This window comes from Hippocampus comes, unplaced genomic scaffold (genome assembly GCF_001891065.2).
Source record: "Hippocampus comes isolate QL1 unplaced genomic scaffold, H_comes_QL1_v1.1 scaffold501, whole genome shotgun sequence".
NCBI lineage: Eukaryota > Metazoa > Chordata > Actinopteri > Syngnathiformes > Syngnathidae > Hippocampus > Hippocampus comes.
In genome coordinates, this window is record NW_017805779.1 from 204,836 (window position 1) to 230,467 (window position 25,632).

The window sequence follows — 25,632 nt, forward strand, 5'->3', positions numbered from 1 at the left end:
TGTTGCGTCTTTGTAAGGCATGGGGACGTCGTGACGTATGACAGTCAGCGGATTTGTAGTGTTTTGTGTGTGGCAGAGTTCGTGCCAACCTCTTCAAAGTTGAGTGTCAGGAGAAGCGCCACAGACCCCTCATGCCACTAACAAAACGTACCATTCGATTTGTTCTCAGTCGATGTTTCATCAGAAAAGTTATGGAAATATTTTATGACGGTTGAAAAGTTCCTTAGTGTTGCATGAAGTAATACCTAAACTGTACTTCTTACTTTTGAATAACGTACTTGTATCTGAGTCTTTTTCACTGTACTTATAATAATAATAATAATAGATTACATTTGCAAGCGCCTTTCATAGCACTCAAGGACACTGTACAACCAAGAGCAAATAATAAAACTACAGATAAAATTTAAAATAAAAGTAAAAAGTAAAAGTAAAAGTAAAAAAGTAAAAAATAAAAATAAAAAGATTTAAGGTGGATAGGCAAGTCTGAATAGGTGGGTTTTGAGCTGGGTGATAAATATGGAAAGAGAGTCAATATTACGAATGTCAGGTGGTAGTGCGTTCCAGAGTTTGGGGGCAGAGCGACTGAAGGCTCTGCACCCCATTGTGCTGAGACGGGCAGAGGGCAGAGAAAGGTGGAGGGAGGATGAGGACCTGAGTGAGCGAGAGGGAATGGAAATTTGAAGGAGATCTGACAGGTAAGGGGGCGCAAGGTTATGGATGGCCTTGAACGTAAAGAGAAGTAATTTGAAGTTGATTCTAGATTTGACAGGAAGCCAGTGGAGCTGTCGGAGGATGGGGGTGATATGATGGAAGGAGGGGGTTCTCGTGATGATCCGGGCTGCTGAGTTCTGAACAAGTTGAAGTTTATGGAGGAATTTTTGATGGACACCGAAGAGAAGTGAGTTACAGTAGTCAATACGGGAAGTGACGAGACCGTGAACTAGGATAGCAGTAGAGTGAGGAGTGAGTAAGGGACGGAGACGGTTTATGTTGCGAAGGTGGAAGTGAGCAGACCGGGTGATGTTGTTGATGTGGGAGTGGAAGGATAGTGAGCTGTCAAGGATGACACCCAGACTCTTCACCTCATAAAATAGTCTTCACTCCTGATGATTGGGGATCAATAATCATTTAATCATGTGGAGCACCACACGGCACCAGGCTAGATCCCCATTTGTTCGTCTCAATATTTACAAAAAATATTTACATAAATATTTACATTTCCCTAAAACTGACACTAAAAAGACACTACTGCTATATTTTATTGGCTAATGTTTTCTTTTTTTAATCACTGGATGAAAAAAGTATTTCACAAACTCATATCCTCTTAAGCAAAACAAGGTACCTTTCCAGCGTAGTGATTAATACCAAATCCCAGGTCGATCCTCCTTGGCCTCCAAAAGCTTTTGGTCTTCAGGTTATCTTGAAATTTCTCTAAAATATCACACCGTCACGGTTACAACTTGACGAGAAACTAAGGAGAGGTTTCCAAAGCTGTGAGAAGGAACCCACCGACGAGCGTCTGATCGGTGGCCTGTGGGAAGCGACTCTCCTCGTCCAAGAGGGACAGCATGCCCATTGGCTTCTGCAGGAACAGGTCCAGCAGTGGCCGGTTGTCCTCGTACTCAATCATGCGAGCGTCCACGTCCTCATTCAGATACTCGTCCTGCACACAAGCTACAGTTAGGAAGTGGGGAATTTAGTGGTCCAAATTCAAGTCTTCTCCCTATTTGCGGCAGGGATTGGCACCCTATAATGGGAGTGGATTTACCGTAGAACCACAAAATGCACATCAAATCTGCTTCAATCACGAAAAAGGTCAAAATGTTTGACGCAGCACAGCTTGAACACATGAGCAATGCATTTAAAATGAACCTGGGAACAACTCCCGTCTGCTCAAGTGTATATGGTGGCAGTATAGGACAAATGTATGCCTGGGCCTGGTGCCAACAAGAACTCCCAAGAGTCGATTTTAAATCTAATGCTTAGCAGCGTCCCCCCCCCCCTTCCTAATTGAGCCTCGTTTAGGCTGATTTATGGCCGCTCTCCATGGGTGAGAGCAAATAATTTAACATTAACAAACCATTCTCTGCACCCCCCTAGGGACGCAACCCCCCCACCTGCCCTCACCCCTCCAAGAGGACCGCATAAAGGAAGAAAAGGGAGTCCCACTCTGCTGTGAATGAAAGTGACGGCGTTGGATGGACGATGTGCAACTCTAATACAGCAGTACGACCAGATTTGAACCTCATGACCTCTCAACTGAATTTACATGAATATTTTCTTTATGTAAAAATTAAAAAAAATATTACTGCAGCTTATTGAGTCATGAAACTTTTGGTGTATTATGTATGTCTGGATTACACTGTTTGGCATTGAAGAGTGAAATCTTAATGGACAGCTGTTTCATTTTTTTTTACTTTCTGTATATTTATTTTATAACTATACATTTTTATCAAGTCCAACAATGTGGAGTGCTATTTCACCTCAACAAATATTTTTTGTTGGTGTTTTCTATGTCGCTGAAACGCATTAATGACATTTCCATTCTTTTCAATGGGCCAAGACGATTTGGAATTGCTTGTTTGGATTTAGAAGAAAGACAGTATGCACCTCGTTATGGATGGAAGTTACCTGCTCCCAGGCGAAGATGTGCTGGTTGAAATAAAACTGGATCTGCTCGTTAGCAATGTTGATGCAGAGCTGCTCGAAGGAGTTCCTCTTGAAGTTCTCAAAGCCGAAGATGTCCAGGATGCTGATGTTCAAGCCCTTGTCGTCCTCTCTGGAGGATGAAGCCCAGTCAGTGGATGATGTCAGGTCAAACCGCGCCGCACCGGGGGTGCGTGGCGCCCTCACCCGAGTTGGCCGTCGGGCCGGAGCAGAGCGTTGATGCGGTTGACGATCCAGTTGAAGAGGCGGCCGTACAGAGCCTTGCTCATGGCGTCCCTCACCTCCGCCGCCTTCTCCACCGTGTTGGGCCGCACGATGGTCTCGCCCCGGGCCACCACGCAGTGTGAGGTCAAGGCTTCTTGGAGCTCGTCGGAGCGGATGCACAGCAAGGATGCCACTGAGGTGAGAGGAGGGGAGTGGAAAAAAAAACCAGTAAATAACTGCACCCATCCATCTATCCACAAAGAGCAAAAATATCAAATTGTGAAGATGACAAAATATGAAGTAGTGCCTCTACTCCAGATGAGGAAAATAAAATAACGCAAACAAAAATGTTTTTAATGAGAGAAATATCACTCTGCAGCATTGTACTTTACAAAAAAACATACAGTAATAACATATATACACAGAAGTTAAGAACTTAACACTTTTTGCATTATGATTCCTCAATGGGCATTGCGGTGTTCCTTCTGGTGTACACGTGGCGGCCACTATGGGGCAGTATACTGCATACATAATTCTTCTCTCACCGTTTTCCAGGATGGAAATGTTGGCGATGTTGCTCTTGTCGGTCTGGTGCTCCGAAACCACTGCGGAGAACTCGATGTCGCCCGCGTTGAGGATGGCCGTCAGGGTGCTGTACACGCTGCCCAGCTCCTGCGAATGCAAACTTCATTTGAAACGATCACTGGGAAAAGAATAGACGACTTGTAAACTCGAACAGTGGTTCTCAAACTCAGGTCCCGCTGACCTCCTGGGGATCTGAGGAGCTTCATTTGGACAAAAGTAGGGCTTTAGCGTTATCCTGTAGCATCTATTGATGACTCAAAAAATTTTGAAGGGCTGTCAATTACAGGCAGGTGTTGGTCCTTATTTCCCGTTCACTGTAACTGGGGAGTGAGAAATGCTTTGTTAAAAAAAAAAATATGACAAAGTTTTGCTTGAAAATAGCCAACTTTTTGACTCCTATCGCATTGAATTTCTCTCCTGTCACCAGAAAGGCTTCTACTCGAGCGCAGCTTGCATTGACAAGAATAAGTGCTATTGACGGCCAGATCCCAGAGGCCATCATCGCTTCATTAGCCAGTACGGCGATGATGAAGAGACTCTGCAGTTTGTCCTTTTTGAGGTACCTCGTCGCACGGAGGTGGGGGGGTACGGCCGACAGTTGGCATCAAGGCGATGTGGGCGAGTGGTGCGTTACCTCCAGGGAGAATCCGATGACTTTGAAACACTGCTCCACGGCATCAAACTGCTCCTTGTAGCGGGCGTTGCTCACAATGTCAGGTCCCAGTTTAACGTGCTCGTTACACAGATACCTGCGCGGGACACGGGAAACAGGAGAGGGTTAGTTTGGGAAATCACAATGAGCTGCGTGCTGAGAATTTTTGTCCGCCTCCATTTATATATATACCAGTATATATTTTTTGCGTTCTTACTACAAATGTCATGAAGCATCCCAAGGCGGGAGGTTTTGCTTCCGCGGCTCTTTAAATGTACAGGCTCTTCCAAAGCCAACTTACCTATTTTACTTTCTTGCTTACTGGATTGAATCATACAATTTTGGGAAAAAAATGGTTTGAATCTCAACTCAACATTTGAATTTTTTTCTTTTTTTCCCCCTCATCATTTTGTGCTGTTAGGGGAAGCAAGAGTGTTTGCTCGTGTGCATTCGAGCTACTTTGGCGTTTTGCTGTCAGACAGCTTGTAGTGGGCCAGCTTCTTCCTGTCGGCCAGGCCAGCGTAGATGTAGTAGAAGATGTGGAAGTTCTTCTCCCCCCTGTGGAAACATACAAGCACCATAAAGATCAATAGACATCCATACAATTATTATTCATATAATAATACAAATAATAATAATGTATTCAAATGTAATATTTACACAGCCTGATGGATGACCCTGGACTTCTCCAGGAGATACTCGGATATCTTGGCGCCCACCACCGTCCCTCCAGCGGTGAACTTCATTTCCAGGTACTTGCCGAAGCGACTGGAGTTGTCGTTGATGGCCGTGCAGGCGTTTCCGAAAGCCTCCACCAGGCTGTTGACCAGCAGGATCTTCTCCTGGAGGGACTGGTTGTTGGCCTGCGAGTTAAAACACAGCGATGGCAAACTTTTGACTGAAGTACAAGAGTACTGAATGTCGAGTACGTTTGCTAGCTCCCTTTCTGACCTTGCCCAAGACGGTGAGCTGCTGCACGAGCAGGTGAGCGCTTTCCGTTTTCCCCGCTCCGCTCTCGCCGCTGATCACGATGCACTTGCGTGCAGGGGGTGGGGTTATGGTCACGGTCACATCAGTTCAAACGACAAACGTTCAAAAAGGAGCCAGAAGAAATGAAAAGTCACCTGATCGGAATTGTACGACACCATGGACTGGTAGGCGATGTCGGCCACGGCAAAGATGTGCGGCGGGTTGGCCGTCCGCTTTGCACCCACGTATATTTTACTGTACTATCCCGGACATAAATGGGGAAACTTTGATCAAGTGATGAAAAAAAAAAGAAAAAAAAAAAAAACACTTCTGCCTTTGAAACATTGAGGTTCAAACGTCCATTTATAATGTCAGATGGGCCATCCGCGCATGAAAAGCCACATGGCCCGGAACGAACCTGAGGAGCGTAAATGTGCATTTTGTGGAAAGGGTTGACGGCGATGAGGATGTCGCCCACGTAGGTGTAGATCTGATCCCTGCCGTAGCGCTCCTGGAGCTGCTCGCTGACCGAATCCTGCCCAAAAAAAAAAAAGGGAAGCTTTTGATCATACTGCTTCAAGCCAAGGCTCGAGTCAAAATGTCAGTATCTACGCACGCCTTCTTCAATTCGACTTTGGGGCTTTCTTTACATTCATTGAGCAACAGTATATAATAATTTAGGAGGGCACGTTGAAATATTTGCTTGCCACAAATTTTAGTTAATTTCTGATTTCAAATTCTAACTATTGACGATATTTTTATCAACTGTCCATACGAAAAGGAGCAAAAATAAATCATTGTGTCGTGCGTTTTACTGTGAAAGTGTCACCTGTTTCTGTTTGACAATTTTTTTTAAATAAAAATAAACTATGTCAAAATATTCAGATGTGCATTTTATTGTGAAAGTGTCATCTGTTTGACAATTCTTTTAAATAAAAATAAACTATGTCAAAATATTCAGACGCTTTCGTTTAAAAAAAAAAAAAAAAAAAAATCTCAAACAAGACAACTATAATCCAGTGTGATGCAATAACATCATGGGTCTTCACTAAGTGTGAACGCTGCAATACATTGTCCTCCATTCCACAACAATAACACGAACGCCGATGACAACGCCATGGCGTCCCGCAGCGCAGCCTCTCGCGGTGAAGAATGGCGGCAATATCCGCCGGCCCAAAGAACCAGGGGCCGCAGCATTCGCAGTCATGATGAATGGCCCACGTGTCAAGGGCGACGCTTGGAATATTGACATTGTTTATGCCGAAAGTTAAATTCGGCACAACAATCTTTACAGATGCAAACGAGATCTCATGCGTCACGGGGACAGGGAAACGATCGCAATCGCGCTCCGCACGCGTCGTAAAACGACTTGAGGCTTGCTCTGTTCGAATTTTTTTTTTTTTTTTCTTCACTACCTCGTCCAGAACTTCCAGAGTGGCGAGATCGTCGCCCTCATCTCGGTCCATCTTCATGTTGCTTCCTTTTTTGGTGTGGATGCGTTCACGCCTGCAATAGGAGCCAAAATTGCAATAAAATAAATTCAAATGAAGAATAAAATTACTCTGAGAAATATACAAAGAAATGTACACGCAAAAGAAGCTCACATGTTGCATTCGCTACATTAAATAATATTTTTGGAATGGGCTCCGAATACAGTTTCACATTTTTCTTTTCATTTTTTGAAGAAATGACACATGCCGCAATGTACAGATTCTACAGTGTTCATTTATTGTCCCCTAGAAGTAAAGCATTGCTGGGAACTTGTTGCCAGCAAAGATCGAAAAGCCACTCCAGGTTATAAAGACGATACAAAAAGCCGAGGGACGTAGAAAAGCAGACGTCAGCATGAGTCAGACCCCCAATCATGACGCAACAGCACAAAAATAAACGAGGTCAAGCTTCTCGTCTCACACTAGCGCAGCATTGCTGGTTTCTACGTGTGTGGGACATCAAGGTTTCTATCTGGGGGTGCGTGCGACGCATATGAGGGCCACATCAACAGTAGGAGTTTTGTTTACCTGTCATTACTGTCTCTGCTTCTGTCGGTTTTTCCGTGATGGCTTAAAATGACAGCAATGGGATCAACAATTGGGGCAAAAACGTCAGCATTTGAACACTAAGATCGAATAAAACTAATTACATTTCCCGGACAGGTACATCAACTAGAGTATCACAGAAAAGTCAAATTTTCTCCCCAGCAATTCAGTTCAAAAAGTGAAACTCATAGATTGCAGGATATAGATTAATGAAATATGTATATACGTTCGACAGTAACAATAAAAAAAAATCCTTTATTTTGTCTTGCAATATTCTAATTTCTTGAGGCCAATCATAAATTATAAATCCATTATGTATATCAGAGTGTTGTTTTTTTCTCTCCCATATAATTTATTTAGATGGACAGTACCTTCACATTATGCAATGTTTGGATTGTGTTGGTGTACCTAATATTCTGGTCAGTGAGTTCCAGTGTTTTTCACCTATATACAGATTTTTTTTTTTTTGCGCCGAAAATCTCCGCTTGTCTTTATCGCACTCAGGCCAAAGCCCGGTTTGATGTAAAAGTATTGCTTTGGCGCCATATTTATCTCTGTTGAAAAGAGGAATAGCGCTTCATTTCTTTTGGCCATAGCCCTGTCTAATGGTTGAAAATTGTTTCTAATGCCCTCTTGTGGCGCCTACAGGCAATTCTAATTATTTGCAGACTTCAGCGGTAGCAATGGGAGCATTGTATGGGCTGTGTGTGTGTGTGTGTGTGTATCGTGAATCGTGGACATTACCTGGTCTTCTCAATAACCCCTATTTGCTGGTTGAGATCGATAAGTTCAATGAGTTGTTTCTGAAGCATTTTCTCCTTGCCAACAGTCTGCCTAATGAAGACATGCTGGAGGAGGTCCGCCACGTTCGGGCGCAGCTCGAAGTCCTTGATGAGACACCTAAGTGATGAATGGCATGTGGAAAACTGGTGCCTAAGATGGTGCTTCGGGTGACCGTCGGAGGACATAGCGCACACACTCACTTGCAGATGAAGTCGTTAAAGTCGCAGGACCACAACTCTGGCTGCTGGAGGGTGGGCGGAGGGTTTCTGTCAAAATAAATGAAGGGTCGTCATGTTAAAGGGTGAAATTGTACCACCATGTATAGTGCAGTAAATCAGTAGCATAACATTTGTGATTTTTTTTTTTTTTTTTGCTAGCATCACATCTATGCTAATTATTTTAGCTTATCAAAGGCATTCCACATGAGGTGTTAGCATTTAGCTAGCGGACTTTCATTCGACAGAATGATGACAATGTTTATTTGTCTTTAGTTTTATGCGTGACTTTTACAGTAAACTTGAACTGACATGTTTAAAAAAAGTATCACATAATTTTCAACAAGTGTTTTTTTTCATATGTTTCAATATGTTGAATTAAAAAGTGTCGGAAGAGTAAAATTAAGAGTGACAAAACAAAAAAACCTGTGTGGAGAAAGGGAAGCTACTTTGCAGTAATTTCTATGTAGCGACAAGGAGTGCAGGTGCCGCCATAATGCAGGTGGGGAGCCTTTTTCACCTCGCCCGCGATGGGGATAAATTGGCCTAATGAGCGGACGCACTGCTTCTATTGAATTGCACGACATGCCCAACAGAGACGTCAGGGGCTCTTAAGAGTTCCCCTTTTATCTGCAGGACAAATGTGCGCCAGTGGAGGATATTTGGCAGCCGTCTTGTCTTCACAGCCGCCAATCACAATACTCCAATAATTTATTTTGCGCAGCATGCCGGGCAGAAGCACACACGCTAATGTTGCTAAAAGCTAAAAGCCATGTGCGGGGATTAGCATTACAAATTCTTTTCTTGTAAATTTCCATTGTTTGATAAGAACATTTTTTTGCTTCTTTCAAAGAAAATCTAATAGGAAGTGAATCACACACAGAGAGGGGAAAAAAAAAACTGTCAATTAAGCAGGACGGGTGTTGGTGCAGACATGAAGGCCTCGAGTGCGTCCACATTAAAGCTTGATCAAATAAAACCAGAGAGGTGACGAGCTGGAGCCTGAGGGTCCAACGCAGCCGTCACAAAGACTCGGCGAAAAGCTGCGTGACGAGCGGGAGCCCCGCAGCAAGCACCTTCTGTGTGTGTGTGTGTGTGTGTGTGTGTGTGTGTGTGTGTGTGTGTGTGTGTGTGTGAGAGAGAGAGCTATGTGACATCATGCTGCACCGTTAAACTGACAGTGACGGGAAAGTGCTTATGGGGGCTTTTCACACAGACATCGTCAAATCACCAGTGGTAAAAAAATAACCAATTACGCTGTACTGAAGTTGATGTCTCAGGTATCAGTGACTATTAGATTTTCTGACCACAAGTCAATTTCTCAACATGAAGGTGACCGCTTCAAAGACAATCACATGTGGCGCAGCTCCAGGTTCGAAGTTACTCGAATTATGACGTCAACAAGGGGTGTGGGGGGTGTGGGGGTCTCACCTGGGTATTTTAAAGAGCGCTCTCATTGGATGGAGCTCCGAGAGGGGCGGATCTCCGTCACCCAGCTCGATGGCGGTGATGCCCAGGGACCAGACGTCGCAGCGGGCGTCGTAGGTGGAGTCCAGCTGCTGCTCGCACGCTATCACCTAAAAAAAAAATGAAATAAAATACATGAATGACAGTCAAATCATGTCGAAAATACATTGAGCCTCCGCACATTCCTCATTTGTGATTTTTTTGTGTGTGTGTGTGTGTGTGTGTGTGTGTGTGTGTGTGTGTGTGTGAATAAGTGAGTTTTTAATAGCTGGTTTCCAAAGGGAGAAAAAACAAAGAAAAGCGATTTGGCAAACTTGTGAAAACTGTAATTCTTAAGCAGACTCATAATGGTGATTGTTACAAAAAACATATTTACACCATAATTCGTGCTTTTACAAATGGGCATTGTGGAACTATTAGTGCTGCAAATTTAAGCCTCTTGTATTGTTGAAGACTTACCTCAGAAGATTAAAAGTTAAGCAAAGCAAATCAATGCTGCCGTCCTCCACAAGACGGTGGAATTAATCCTGCGTCTGCAACCGGACTTCATCCCGTGCTTTCTTCGAGGCTTTGTGGTCGACGAGCGTCCGATTCAAATCAGACTAAAATCTGGCCAAGGCGGCGTCACGCAGGGCTTGTGTTGTGACGCAACATTTGCACACCATGCAAAATCGCCTTACAACGTACACAAAAAAAGCCTATTTGTGAATAGTGTGATTTGATGGGAAATATACGGACGCTAGAAGTAAAATTATTTTTGTTCTTTGTGGCAGGAATCACAGTTGAGGTGATGGAAAATGTGTTGATGCTCCATGTGGGTTGAATTAGCTAATTAGTTTCGCATTAGCCTGTTAATGGTGTTTCCCCATTACAGGTTACCATTAAGCTAGCAGACTTTCATCCGACCAAATGACATGGTTTGGTTGAACATTTTGGTCTTTAAATACATATCGTTGAACTCTTTTTAAGTTCATTTGGTGTGTTGTTGCTACATGTATGTTCAAGTAGCAGCAGTTGGAAAGTTTACCATTACTGTAAACGATGCTAATGTTGTTAGAGTGTCTGAAATGCTAACAATTTTAGCATACTGAGAGCAGGTTGGAGGCAAAATGATAAGGTGTGGTTGAGCATTTTCATGTTGTAAATATACAATATTGAATTCTCTTTATGTGTCAGTTTAACAGAGAACTTAAACTAGTAGTGAATGCTAACAGCTGTATTAGCTAGCGAATGAGTGACAATACAATCTAGTTATTCAATAGTATAAAAATAGTATTGATTAAAATTTTTCAAAGGCCTGTCGATGTTGTGGATTTCCACTTCACGCGGGTGGGTGCGGAACAAAACCTCCATGATAAACAATGTTCCACTGTCCAATCGAACGTGTGGCTAAGAAGGCAATTTAGCTTCAACCGTTTAACCCGTCACACACAAAGTGTGACTGCTTCTGTGTCGTAAAGCCACCGGAGGCCAGCCAGGCTTGATTAGCCGAGTGAAGAGCGATGATGAGAGCGCGTTATGGCGAGATGTCTACAATTCACTGCGGCCCACCTGCGACACGCTCCGCAAGCTCATGTGACAGAAACCCAACAGGGGGGGCAACGCACCTCCGGCGCCATCCAGAAGGGCGTTCCCACGGAGGTATTCCTCCTCAGGCGAGTGTTGGTCAGCTGGGCAGAAACACCTGCGGCGAACACACACACGCACGCACAAAAACGGTTTATACAGCAAAGGGAAATCAGTCACGATGGCAACCGAGACTAAGAAAGCGAATGAAAGCATCGCAAAGGAATATTTGACATGCAAATGTGGTCTTGCTTTAAATTGCAAAAAGTGACGACTTTTTCGGGAACACTGAAAAACCAAATGGGCTGTAGTTCTTTCATAAGGTCAGAGTCTACCTTGATTGACATGACATAAATGCGTCATAAGAATAATCGTGAAATGAATATGTTCTGTTTCGTTTTGTACGAACTGCCCGTGAAAATATTCATGATCCACCGCCCCCCCGCCCGGTTTCCCGCATTTCTATTTTGTGCGTTTGCTGGTGATGAGTCACAACGGGGGCTTTATCCGCTCAGCGTAGCAGAAGCCCCTCCGCCGTTGTCGGGCGGGGGTGGGAGGATTAATCCATCCGTGACGCAGTTCGGCACCCGCCCGCCCGACCGAACACGTTTTCCTTCAACGCTTTTCTCAGGCCGCGCGTTTGGTTTCTCCTTGCTGACTCCGAATGTCCTGCCTGGCTGTGATTGGCCGCGACAGAGCTGATAAGCGTCAGCGCTGTCAGCTTCTCTGGCCGCACGACCGACGCCGCTCAGTTTCCTACGGCCTCGCAGGTACGAGACAAACCCCGGGGATGCGCCGCCTTATCGGCCCACTTGACTGCCTGCCGGCGACCTTGCCGAAGGACGACGCATTGAAGGGGTCGGAATTGCGACGCGCGACTGTCGTGGCGGTTTTTCCTGTCCCCAAAAAAATCCATTTAATTCCTGCGCTTTGACCTGAATACTAATGCCAGATAGAGTGCTGAAATGCTAGCACAAAATGTACTTTTACACATCAAAACACATGCTGAAGTATTTCACAAACAATTCCCATACTCTCACACCATTAACTCGCCGTAGTTGTACTTTTACCACTAAACCCTAAAATAACGTCAGCTAGCTTAATGGTACCATGAAACGCTAAACGCTAATGGAAACTAGTATTGTTGCTACGGTAATGATAAACCTTGAAACGGTTGATACTTGAACACCTACAAGCAGCACGCAGCTCTAATTGTGCTGAACGAAATTCCGCTAGCTTATCGCTAGCATATAATGCAAAACAGCATAGACGAGCTCACGGAATATGCATACAGCTATGAGTAATTATGACGCTTCAAACAACTACTGCACAAAGTATACAACAAAACTCGTGCATGCGTCGTGTGGAAGCGACGACGATTAGTTCAGTAATTGGGGACCTTCTCTGCCTCTTCTTCTTGCTCTTAATTATACGGCCACCAGTAGACCTGTTGCCCGGTATTTTGTGGCACAGCGTGGCACTATACTCAAGACGCAAAAAAATTAAAAAATCCATGACCCAACTTTATTTTTGAGTTCGTTTAAAAAAAAAATAAACGTTGCTTGACAATTCTGCTACAGTGTGTGCGCAAAAAAATTTAAAAAACTGCGACATAGCACAGCTTCACTGCACTTCAAGATGAGTGAATGCACAAGCGGTGAGAAACTTTTTTTTCCCCCCGCGAGCTTTTGAGAGGAGCACGAGTGACTCTCAGAAAAGGCTCTTTTGCAGCAACTTCACGTATTAACAGATTCCATTAAGCCCCGCTTACACGCGCGCGCACGCACCCACGGCACCCTTGTCCTCATCTTCAGAAGAGAGACATGCACTTCACTGTTGTGGTGGTGGGGGCGGGGGGGGAAGCTTTTAAGGGAAGCGCAGGCTAAATGCAAGCCTACACATGTTTCCAAATGGAGAGCTTTTACTTATAATGAAAACGGGCGGCTTGTTGTTATTTCTTGGCAGTCGGTGTGCGTTTTGATAGAAAACGGTCAAATCTTAGCACACAGCTTCCGGAAGGTGGAACATTTTTGACAAGACTTGCGTAAGAAGCCCATCGGAACAAATGATTAGAAAAATTCGGATGAAAGTCGTCGTATTTTATGGGAGCGCTTGACCCCGCCCTCATGTGATGAATTTGCCTTTGAGGTGCGTCACGTACCAAAGTCGACCAGTTTGATGCCTCCGTGGGTGGTCAGCAGGATGTTGTTGCCTTTCACGTCCCTGTGGATGGTGTGGTTGACATGCAGGTGCTGGAGTCCCTAAAACAAAACCAAAAAAAATAAATTAGAGGAACAACTTTTTGAAGCATCTGATGATGGAAACAAAAGCCAGTTGGGCATTGATTCCAGATTGCTTGTATTCACATTGACAATGTCACTAGCAAAACCGCTAGCAAGAAATTGGCAACTAGTGCGCAGGTGTGCCTCGCTAGTAACACGTGGACGTCATACTGTTAAAAGTTATTTGACGAGTGAGGACAAAGTGCGCGCTAGTACATGCCGACTATTTACTCTGACGATACCCCTCGTACTTTTGAGATAGACAATTCCATTTAACGCGACAAAAAAAAAAATTGTGAACAAAAAGCTTTCATTCTGATGCAGGTGACGATTCGCCAATGTGGCAAATTCCCGCAGTACAGCGCCTACTATTCTAGCCTAGGTATCGGTGGCTGGTATTGGAGTATTGGCCCTCTCTAGAAGTACCCGATATCCTTAAAATAAGCCCAGTAGTGTCCAGATACGTATACCTCGTACTGTTATTAGTGTGGCACAATAGTTTACCTGTCAGGTTTAATTGCATACAAGTGGACCAAAACTGGCATTCTGAGACGAGAGAACATCTACTAGTGTGCAGAAATGTCACAAAGCAGCAGAAGGCAGGAGTGGGGAGGAAATGTGACTAAAAATGCACGTGAGTCGTTCTACTAGTGCGTTGGATTGTTCTACTAACGAGGACGGACGTTCAAAGTCTTTCCAAGCTCACCATGAGGGCCTGATGCAGGATGAAGGCAATAATGGCTTCGTCCATGCGCTCCCCCCTCTTCAACATGCCTTTGGCCAAATCTGTCACCGAGCCGCCGTTGCAAAGCTACAAAAGAGACACAACAAGAATTGAAAAAAAAAAAATTGCAATTCGGCACTTGTGGGGAAATCTGGGCCATCACGCAGAACGTTCGGGTGGGGCCCGAGCGGGCGGTTTTGATGGCAAGATTGGGGAAGAGTCGTTCTTGCGCATGCTTATCTTTTTACAGGCGGCTTTGTGGGAGGATAAGAAAGAGAACGCGGCGGACGCTCATTTCTAATCTGATGACGGGCTCAATATTCGGCACGCGCAAGACGCCAAGAGTTCCTCCCCGCTCCTCCCTCGCCCCCCAGCTGTGCGACTGCACTGTCAGAGGGGAGCCAGGCACCCGTTCGCAAAAATGACAGAAAATGACCCATTCGGTTGCCATGGAAACGATAATACCCCTCCATTTAAGGCTTTTTCTTGAAAGATTCCGAACGGGGCGGGAGGGTGGGGTGGGGGGTAAATTAGACGCTTCAGTCGCGCCGCTCGTAGGCGGAACAGAAACAGCAGAGAAAAAAAATATAGAATAAAAATTCGACGTTTGTTTGTCAACATGGCGATGTGCGCGCTTCGCCTTTCAACGCGCATCCGTCACTGCGGTCGGGTGGCAAACGGCAAAATATTCTCCAAGCGCGTCGTGTCTTCTTTTATAATTACACCCATTTCCCCGCTCTTGAAAAACAAAAGCCTAATTGGGCCATACATGCGCTCGCCGAGGTTTTTCTGGGGGAAAATCTGCTCCCCCGGAGCGCTTCTACAAAGCAGAAAGCAGATCGAGCAAAACCAAGACAGAAGAGCGCAGACCTCCTCCAAGGCAGAAAACGACAAATGCATTTAAATCAGTGCATCAATTTCAAACCATAACCCCCATTTTGAAACACTGATTTCCAACAAATCCATGTTTTCACAAAATAGTTTCAAAACACAAATATTGGCTTTTGGAGCCCTAATGTGAAACTCTAACAATATGTAGAAACCATAACCCAGTTTTGAAACCCTAACCATGTCTTAAAACCCAAATTTGAAAACCTAGCCCTTGTTTGAAACCTCAATATAAAAACCACAACAGTATCTTGAAACCCAAACTCCAGTGGCCCATATTTGGCACATCTTAAACGTGATCTTAAACGTTTTACAGCCTGCGTTAAAATGTGTCGCCGCATATTCTCGGCTCGGTCAGGGGCTCGTTTAGTCATGCAAATAAACGGCCGGTCGATCAAAGCACCCCAAGCAGATGAAACAAAATGTCAAGATGAAACGCGGCGCTGACTCATCCAACTTTTGATGACTGCAGACAAACACGTTGATGATTATTATTTTTTTTTTTCAACCGTCAGTCCCAACCAAGACGTGAAGGGCGCAACAGGAAAAGACACACCGTTCAATTTCATTGCGCCTTTTCAAAACTCGTCTCGGAACGTTTGCCTCCTTTGTGATGTGCGCATGCAAATCAATCGTGTTTTTTTTTTCTGATTACAAAATAAAAGTGGGGGGCCCAGCAGTGGCCCGCTTTCTTTGAAGCACTTTGCAGCTGCCCGCCTGCTTAAATTGGAGCGCGCGGGGCCACATGAAAGTGTCCTCTCATCACGCTTCATGAATGGGGAAAGAAAAGAGGAGGATGCAGCTTGTTGTTAATGAGCAGGCTTCTTTGGGCTGCGCTCAGGAGAGGAGGGGGCGGGGGGGAAAATTACTGTTGAGAGGAGAAAAAAAAAAAAAAAAGAGGAAGGGGACAGAATCCGTGGAGAGGGAACAGATCCTCATCATCGGTAAACGTCACGTGCATGTACTCTAGCAGCTCGATCCCTCCACCACCCACATCGGTACAGGAAATCTGACTTTTTTTTCAATCAATGGCTTTTCTGGGCTTCAATATTTAAATAAAATAATTAAACCCGCTGTTTAAAAAAAAAAAAAATTACAATGAAATGTGCTTTTTTTTAAGTGAATCATCACAAATTCATTCAATGTGGAGGTTGCATCCAAACAACATTTCCATGGCAGAGGTAACCCGAAAAAAAGAAAAAAGATCAGATCATCGATGAAAGCGCAACCAAAACAGTGATTGAGACATTTTTCATTCAAAATTCACACCGTGTGAATCATGTTTACGTGGCGTCATATTTACGGGCGTCATCAATCAAGTCGAGCGGACGCCTGCCTGCAGGTTGATTTATCCCAGCACAAACACAAGCGCTTACAAGAAGAAAAGAAAAAGACAAATAAAACCAACATCTCCCTCGCTGTGTGTGTGTGTGTGTGTGTGTGTGTGTGCGTGTGTGTGTTTACGCTCCGAGCTTGACCTCCATTACAGGTCTGACATTTTGCCAGCGGCGACGCAGCAGGGGGATAAAATATGAGAGATGAAGACGTGCGGGGGCGGGAGCTACTTCTCTTTTCGGTGTGCACAACACTGCACAAACGTCACACCCACGCGCCTCAAGTATTGTTCTCTTTGAGCTCAATAAATTACCCGAAATGAAATATTTTTTTCCCATTTAGCCGAAGTAGCTCTATGGTACGTCCAAACTGTCTAAACTTCAACTCCCACATCACTTGCCTGGTGTTCAACATTTGACCCGAGGCAGCAGGAATAGAGCCAAGCAGCTGTATCATTTAATCTAATTGTCCGGGAGGCGACTTTGTACACAAAAGCAGGCAGCCTGTGACACGTAAGAGGACCATCTTCTCTGGAAACACTGCCACCATGCCAACTGGCTTGCAAACAAATCCCCCAGGTGGCCTACGGGTCAACTCTGCCACTGTCATCCTCACCACGCCATCCTCCACTTCGACCTCCCGCCGGGTTTAGCGTTACGTAATCCGCAGCCAGATTTAAGCACCGCCGCGCAAAGTTGGCCAGACGCAGCACGAAGAACAATCGGACCTTTAATCGGCACGCTTTCGTCTGCGCGGCGCCCGGCAAACGACATGCCAGGATGCAAAAGGATCAAGGCCACGGCCGTGTGCCGAATCTCTGCCCAGAGGCGGGTTAGGTCTAATGTTCGTATTTTCGCGGATGAGCGCAAATCAGCATATTTGAAAATGGGAAGGCTGCGCTGCTGTGGGAGTGATCACAGACGGCTTCAATCATAGTCATTCAAAGCAGATTCTTTCGTTCCCCTTAAATGCAACGTGCTAGTCAAGCACTAGCATATTGCGTTAAACCAGCTGCATTGTACTGTATATAGGCATGGTCTGGCAAGTTTAGACCGACTTTCTGTGGAGACCACTTTGCCAAACTCAGTATCCACCGGCATTTGAGCCATACCACAAACGCAACGTTCATGAAAATAGATTTCTGAGCTTTCTTAGATTTTTTTGACAAACTAGCCAACAAAAAATGCTTTTCACCTCCAACACGAGCCACAGCTGATCCCCACATTTGACGTCCTTCTTGTAGAACATCCCATAGAATTTGACAACATTGGCGTGGTCGGAAAGAGCCTTGAGGATGTTGTACTCGGCCTCGATCTCCTCGTCGATGTCCTGCAAAACGGCGCGAGCAGTCAAAACTGTAAAACGAAACTAAGACAGTAACTGGGCACAGGTGGTGACACTCACATGAATGGGATCCAATATCTTCACCGCCGCTTTGCTTCCATCCGCCTTGTTGAGGACCTTGTACACTTTGCCGTAAGTCCCTTTCCCGATGGTCTCGATGATTTCCCAAGTCTCAGTGGGGTCCGGAAAGTTGTCAAAGACAATCGATTTCCCAGATTGTGGAAACATTTTGAGGAGGGATCTCCTGCGGAAGGACAACATGTGGAATAAAAAAAAAATCATCCAATACAAATCTTGTATTTGTATGTTGCCGAGTGAATGACATCAGGAGCCAGTTCAGGTTGGCTGTTTAGCACACGGTTAGTTCAGCATCTTCTCCATGCTCCGTAAGAGTGTTTTCATTTTGCATTTGTGGGTTTGAATGAATGAAAGTGCATCAGGGACTGGCCAAAAGTTGTCTTTGGAAAATGCCGGAATGTTGTCTCTGGGGAAACGCATGTTGTCATGCGGTTGTGTTTGGGGAATTAACCTGGAAGCACATCGTCTGAAAATAGAGGATAATCCCAAGGCAGCGGCACAGTTGGGGGTGACACGTTTCCACCCTTTTATTCCATAGGTGAGCACGACAATGACAAAAGGTGCAGACGGCTAACACGAGAACATGGTCATCGACGTCAGGAGGTCACCAAGCTTGTGGAAACTGAGAGCTACTTCTTAGGTAGCGCTGCCAGTCCGAACCGCACTTCTGAAAAAACAAATCTGATCAAATTATCTTAAATAATTTAATAATCAAAACACGTTCTAAAACACTTTTAAGCTAGCAAATCGCTAGTGCTAATGCTAAATTCAAAATGTCTGGTATTAGCCTTACAATGCAGTCCCTTTCCAAATTTACACCGACGAAAGTGTGATTCAAAAAGTATATGACCTATATTACATAGAGCAACGCTTGTTTATTGTTTAAGCAGCATATGTGATGTTAACTATGTCGACAATTCTTTAAAAAAAGGGGAAAAAACAGCCTAACAGGTTTCTCGTGTGACCCAACCTTGTGACTTTATCGCAAAATGTGACAGCGAATTAAATCCAAGTAAAGACAAACAAGGCCGCCTTTCATTTTGGCAGCTGAAAAGCAACTCAATGACAAAAAATACTTAGTGTAAGAGTAGCACAAAGTGGAAAAAAGTCACTTACATGGTTGCCTGAACAGCACCATTGGGATAGAGAGCGAACCCATTCCTGGCGGCGGCCCGGGAGCGAGTAAACGAGCTAATCTGACGGCGAGGCCACCATTGGAAAGCGGCTCTCTTCGTCGGTCGGAGCCCCCACTGGGATTAGCGGGAATTAGCCGCAGTTGCGGCATGAGCCTTTCCCCATATAGACACCCATTCATTCCCGAAGGAAAGCTGGTTAGGCTGGCTCACAGCAGCGGTTATTTAGGCCTTGTCACACAGCAAAAGGAACTTTTTTTTTAAAGGAGTTTTTGTCCTGGAGCACGTTTGTAATTTTGGGCCAATGTTTTAAGCATCTGAGCCAAAACGCATTGAGTGGTACCTTGATTTTTGCACGAGTTGAATTAATTCCGTGACCGAGCTCACCCCCCCCCCCAAAAAAAATCAAACCAACAAACAAAACAAAACAAAAACTATTTTGGCTTTTCCCATTTACCTCAAACTGCAGTGAGAGTCGATGTTCAAACAGAGCAGTGAGAATCCAAACCTGCTTGCGAGGGGGCGGGGCTAGGTGATGGCCACAGGTGACCGGAAACACTTCACTCCATAATGAACACCTCGCAAACCATTCCGTCTCCATTCTCAAAATTATAACGACAACTTACTTACTGTACATCACACAACATTACTACAGCCATTGACGACCGTACGAGAATCACTTTTTTTTTCTTTTTTGGCACGCATGCTCAGTCGACTGTCAGGCGAGAGCGATCTGCAGACGTCGTCAATTATGCATCGTCGTCGGCCGTGCAAGTGACAGCTGCGGTGACACACGAGAGCGAAATCCAAGGACTCGCACCGTCCTTCTAAAATAGAAGCTTTGCGTTTTTACTACTAAATTACACCAATGTACTCCTTTCTAATTTTTTGTTGTGTGTATTTTTTTTAAGATCCACTGCAAAGTCAAAAGCCATTCAATGCTTTTAACTTGTAACGACATTGATTATATATACTAAAATTTTAAAACTGATCACGAATGATTACTTAGAAATTTCTTTCATTGCTGAAAGAAACTGCTTTCCATATTTGATATACAATTTGACGTTAATCAAATGTGGTTGGCCGTGGGGGAACAAAAGTTTGCCCGCAGTTTTCACAATTATAACCTGCAGTGTATATATCACCAGCAACTCGCCAAATATATGCACGAGAAAAACTGTTTCACTACTGCTAACTACAATCACAGTAATAAACAGTGGTGAACGTGTCAATCAAAATTGATAAAGTGTCTAGTACAATTTTAAAGTTTTTTTTTTTTTTAAGTATATTCTGACCTTTGAGAACTGGCGGCGGGAGCTGTGGAGAGTCAAGAAACACACGAGACAGCAGCAGTGATTTGCACACGTGCACTGAAACACAATGCACTTAAGTCAACACACACACACACACACACACACACACACACACACACACACACCCCGTAGGTGTTCAAGCAATTTGTTTTTCTTTTATGGGCTTTTACAGTACACAGGCTTGGCCCAATTTAGTGTTTTGTAGTACCAGATTGTGCCACAATGTTCCTCGGCAGCACTGAGGTCTAGGGGAAATCTGCAGTTGCGATGAAGAACAAGAAGAAGAGGCAGAGAAGGTCCCAGGTGTCGCTGCTCCGTATGTCTCTAAGCAGCCGCTGTTGGAAAGCTTACAATGACCGTAACATCTAAGCTAAAGTCCGTAAGACCGTCTATGGAGAGTCACATTATATGTTAGCATTAAGCTAGCTGACTTTTATTAGACACAGTTATACGCGATGGTTGAATATGTTGGTGTTGAAATATAAAAAAAGTTAATTCACTTTGGTTTTATGCGTGAGTTAGATAGTAAACAGCTAGGAGTGACATACAAACGCTTGAACATCACAAAGAACACCTGAACGGTCTTCTTTGTGTTGTTATACGATAGTCCCCCATTTCTTGCGTGAGAAGGTGCTAAGTAATATTTAAATACATATTCTCTATTCTGAACATCTATTAGTCTTACTTTGAAAACATCTCACCTTACGTGCTCGTCGAGGGACCTCCACACAACAAACGGGGGCCGGGGAGCCTGGTCAGTCACATCCTCCAGGCAGCAAACTCATTTCTTGCTCCATCGCCTCACAGATGATTCCCAGGATGGTCCTAAAGAACCGTGGGATTGGAGCGGATGGGGTCCAAGCCCACGCCGGACTCCGGTTGCAGTCTGTCCCCGTACACAACAACAACAGTAAATGTCAGCATGAGTTTGGCAAAAAGTCTTTCGGGTGCACTTACACAATCCAATCGTAAATCATTTATTTCCATATCCCGTTTGGTGAAAGCTGACACTTTGCTGCCTCATTATGATAATTGCGCCCCCCCTGCTGGAAAGGCGCCACATCACGCTAATTTGAGTGTCCATCATTCAGCGAGTCAATTTGGCCCTGCCTGAAATATCTCAACATCTGCTCCGACAACTCCAGGATGAGGACATTTTCTGGTTAGTGGAGCGCCACCTTCAGGCTGATATCAATTTTTTTCAAGCCATTCAGGGCTATTTAATGTTTGCTTATTTATACAAGATTGGCTATGATACAGGGTTATAATTCTGCTTTTTTTTTTTTAATCAGTGAATTTATTTTTAATTTTTGTTTGGCTTTTCTTTTTTCAATTCAGTTAGTTTAGATTCGTTTTTAGAGCAAGTTTATTACTTTTTATTTATTTTTTTCAATCTATTTTTGGTGAATTTTGATTAGCTTTAGTATTAGTTTTAGCTTTTTGAAAGTTCATTTCTGAAATTAATTGACAAAGAGGAAAACAAAGGATATTTTTGCTATGATTGAAAGTCAATTTCATCAACCTATGATGCAGGTTCATTTTCATTTTATTTTGTAGCGTTAACACAAGTGGGGGCGGGGGTTGTCATTTGAATTTTTGTTAGTTTGTTACTTTTCATGAACTATGGTAACCTTGCTGTGCTATTTATTGTCCAACAGTATATTCCAAGCGTTTGTAAAAATGTGTGAGGAACATCCAGCTCCCAATGAAAATCTCATCATGGCAGGTATGAAATATTGGATGAGATGTGTCCCGGCTAAAAAAGTGTGACGCCTCACATAAGCCGCTAATAGGCTTAATTTCCCCGACAGGTAACCTACATACAGCTCTGCGCCTCGCACACAGATCATCCTCTTTGATTGACACGACATATTTTGGGAATTATTATTACTGGTATAATGTTATAGAGCCGTGAAGTTGAACTCATTTTCTATTGCGGGCCTTGTCAGTTGTGACTGACCTCACAGGGACACTGTGAAACACTACAAATATATCAAGATCCTTTTTTTTTTTAATTAGATTCAGTGATAGTTCATTAATATCATCATAGAATATTGTGTTAAATGTCATGTAAAAAAAAAAAAAAAATAGTGTCCTTGAGCAGGCAGGGCTGGTCCAAAAAAAAAACAAAAAAAAGACAATGCGCAAGCATTCACGATGAGGCGAGAGTGACTGATTGACCAAAGTATGGATCGCCTCTTGCTCTTTGTGCGAATGCTCCAATCAATACGGGCCACCACGTTTACAAGAAACAACAGCCAGCAAAAAAAAAATGGATTAAAAAAAAAAAAAAGCTCACGTCTTCACGCTCGACAAATACGACACGGACAAAGGGGGTTGCTGATTTTTGCGATGTAGCTGCGAGGCGAGCGATGATGAGGGAGAGAGGTTATTACACGCCGTGCATGAATGGAGTCCCACGTCTGGCTGGCTATTGTGTGCGGGCAGCGGGCCATGACCAACCCCACCGCCCCCCCAGAGCTGTGGGATGGACCCCATCATGAGCCTCTTGAATGATAAAACGAAGGATAAAAAGATCATTAGGCTAATATCGCCGAGACACAAGCTGCGGCCGAGCTGGCATTGGTCAGGTGTGCTAGCTTAGCATTTAGTAGAACTAACTGTGAGGCGGTGCTAGCATGCTGCTCATACATTAGCTTCAAAGTCACGTGAAATGTACATATTAGGGCAAGGCAGCTTTATTAACATAGCGTATTTTATCATTTCACCAGCAACAAATCATGATTAAAATGAATCCTATTGTTGCCATTTACTGCACAGTATCGTTAGAACAGCAGTGTTTATCGATATCGTGATAAAAAGGCAGCTAGCTTGATGATCCATCCTGATTCCTGATTTATATAGCGCTTTCACAACACCGTATCATGAAACCAGAAATAAAATAGAACTAAACCATTTAAATCTATTGTGATACTGTATTGTACAATAAAGTATCATGATACCACTATCATGAATCACAAAATATCCTATCATTGTTTCTCATTCACTCCCAAAGACGGATTGATATGTATTTTCGGACTCCACACATTCAATCTTATGCACTTCGTTTTATTTTTTTCCAATTTATTTCAAGACTAAGGGTAAAAAAAAGCGTCTGAAAATGGCTGGCGCTAAATCAAATAGCATTTCAAGAACATCAAATGCTAATCTTGCAATGAAAGCCTGAACTCGATATTGTATTAGGTTTGTGCCTGATCACGGGGTGCTTTTAACTGAATGAGAAGGCCTTTCAGATGCTTCCGGACAGACAATGCTTCAAAAGCTGGACTTTCCCCACTACTGCTTTGCTTGCCAGGGAAATTGAGTCAAGACGCTTGTGGCAGAGGAGCAAATAGAGCATTCCTAATGTCCTTTGTCAATTCCTCCCCCCCGCCCCAAAAATAATAATGAAAATTAAAAAATCGGACTTCACATTGTTCACCTTGTACTTTGATTGAAAATCCACAACTCAAAACAGTATAAGACAGACAGGCGGATATTCTATCCAATAAAACTCCTCTCAGCTCATCGGTACAGCGCTAATATTAGTCGTTCTTTGCAGAGGATAAAGAATGTGAGTAATGTTACATTGCCTGTCTATGGGCCGGGTCAATCAGTTGCATCACAGGTTACAGCACTGGAACATAGATGCTATTTAGCTTTAGCATTAAGCTAGTGGACTGGAAGGCTAAGCTATACGGTTGGAAAACAGCACTTGGATTAAATCGCACGGGTAAAGCAACTATTGGGATCCATGTGCTGTTTTTTTTTTTTTGACCGCCTCTTGTTTTTTTCAAATTCCTCCTGCACACTCTGCATTGTGACACATGCTCACGTCACGAACATGAGGAACCAACAGCATCCGAGGGCGTCGTCGTCGTCTTTGTCGCGTTGTACGTCAGCCGCGTTCCGGCACGTGTGTGAGGCGGGCGCCGAGTGGGTTGGGTTTATTTGGGGAAGCTTGTGTCACGACGATACCCGACTGTCTCTGCAATGTGACGCCACCCTCCACACACACACACACACACACACACACACACACACACACACACACACACACACACACACACACACACACACACACACAGTCGGACGGACATCACTTGGGGGGTCAAAACAAGCCCACAGTTATCTGGTTTAGTTAACGCACCCCTCCCCCCCAAAAAATACATTACAGTCCCCCACTCGCCCCCTTTTTTGATTTTAAGACTGCCTGTGCGTGCGTGTGGCGATTACCCAGCAACCCCCTCTCCTGCCCTCCCATGATAAGTTGTTATCAGTGCCAGGCAGATGGAGAGCAGAAAGCGCTTCCTCTGGACGGCTTGATGGCGGCAAGCGAGATTAGGATCGCCGCCACTCCTCTCCTGTGTTATAATTACCCAGATAAATCTGTTTAATGAGGATTATTTTGGCGCCGTGATTTATTTCAATGCCTCCGCGACAGGGCCATCCAAACTTTTTCGGCCGAGGGCGACTGCCATTTCTTGACCTTTGATATGTTGTTCATGCTAAAACCAATTAGGCAGTGTATGGAAAGATGTGCGAAGCAATTTTTTGATATTTATCGAGAATTTTTTTTTGTCATTGTATCAAATGAGGTATTGGTACTTAGTATCGGTGAGTACTTACTAGTATCGACCCGAACAAAAGTGGTATCAAACATCCCGAATGTGTATTTCATGAACGCCATTTTAAAAAAAATACTTGATTCTGTTTTTAACCTTTTTTGCCTGTTTTTTTTGTACTCCTTTGTCTACATCGGAAATGAGAATCTGCTGATTTGCTGATCAATAAACATGCAGTAAAAATATTTAAAATTACATTTTTTCAGATTTTGTTGTGTTTTGAAACGATATTTTCGAGACCCACAAAGAATTATTTTTCCCATTTCTGGGTGTAAAATCAATTGTTCCTCCTTCCAAGCCTTGTAATCTTTTATGTCGCACGTAGCCAAGATAACAACTACAGTCTAACACGTAACACTGTCCCATTGTATGTGTGTGTGTGTGCGTGTGTGTGTGCGTGCGCGACGGCTGTGCAGATGCTCTTTTTTTCAAGGTCAGGACGAGGGCCTCATCGACGAGGAGGAGTTTGGATTTGTGTGTCTGAGCACCTGCAATCACAAAATGGAGTCCCAGCTGCACTGAGATCAGTTTGAGCCAATTGAGGCTCACTTCCTTTCACCTCATTTCGGTCACTGGGAGTCCATACTGGAATCTTTTCACCATCAAGAGCACTCGTTGTCCTCCTCGGAATCACCGAAAAAAATACACTGCCTCTTTACATTCAAGCCCCCTCCTCCCCTCTCACTGGGAGGACCAGCATGCACCTGTCCCCCCTGGCCATCAAGCCACACGCAAAAAAAAAAAAAAAAAAAATCCCTCCCCCCCT

The 25,632-nt window shown here is 44.1% G+C and overlaps 1 protein-coding gene across 1 annotated transcript in view; it reads right to left on the reverse strand.

Annotated features, from left to right (window-relative positions):
* Nucleotides 1–18,448, reverse strand: part of LOC109524731 (myosin-IIIa-like) — a 31,004-nt gene extending 12,556 nt beyond the window's left edge. Inside the window, 21 exon segments of the mRNA XM_019884792.1 lie at nucleotides 1,343–1,431; nucleotides 1,510–1,663; nucleotides 2,632–2,779; nucleotides 2,854–3,064; nucleotides 3,417–3,543; nucleotides 4,091–4,205; nucleotides 4,568–4,666; nucleotides 4,769–4,971; nucleotides 5,060–5,143; nucleotides 5,233–5,337; nucleotides 5,496–5,612; nucleotides 6,493–6,583; nucleotides 7,096–7,137; nucleotides 7,858–8,013; nucleotides 8,097–8,162; nucleotides 9,543–9,688; nucleotides 11,186–11,262; nucleotides 13,306–13,405; nucleotides 14,133–14,237; nucleotides 17,568–17,702; nucleotides 17,778–18,448. Of these exon segments, the coding sequence (XP_019740351.1) occupies nucleotides 1,343–1,431; nucleotides 1,510–1,663; nucleotides 2,632–2,779; nucleotides 2,854–3,064; nucleotides 3,417–3,543; nucleotides 4,091–4,205; nucleotides 4,568–4,666; nucleotides 4,769–4,971; nucleotides 5,060–5,143; nucleotides 5,233–5,337; nucleotides 5,496–5,612; nucleotides 6,493–6,583; nucleotides 7,096–7,137; nucleotides 7,858–8,013; nucleotides 8,097–8,162; nucleotides 9,543–9,688; nucleotides 11,186–11,262; nucleotides 13,306–13,405; nucleotides 14,133–14,237; nucleotides 17,568–17,702; nucleotides 17,778–17,999 (2,592 nt within the window). The 5' untranslated portion in view covers nucleotides 18,000–18,448.
* Nucleotides 18,449–25,632: the final 7,184 nt, after the last annotated feature.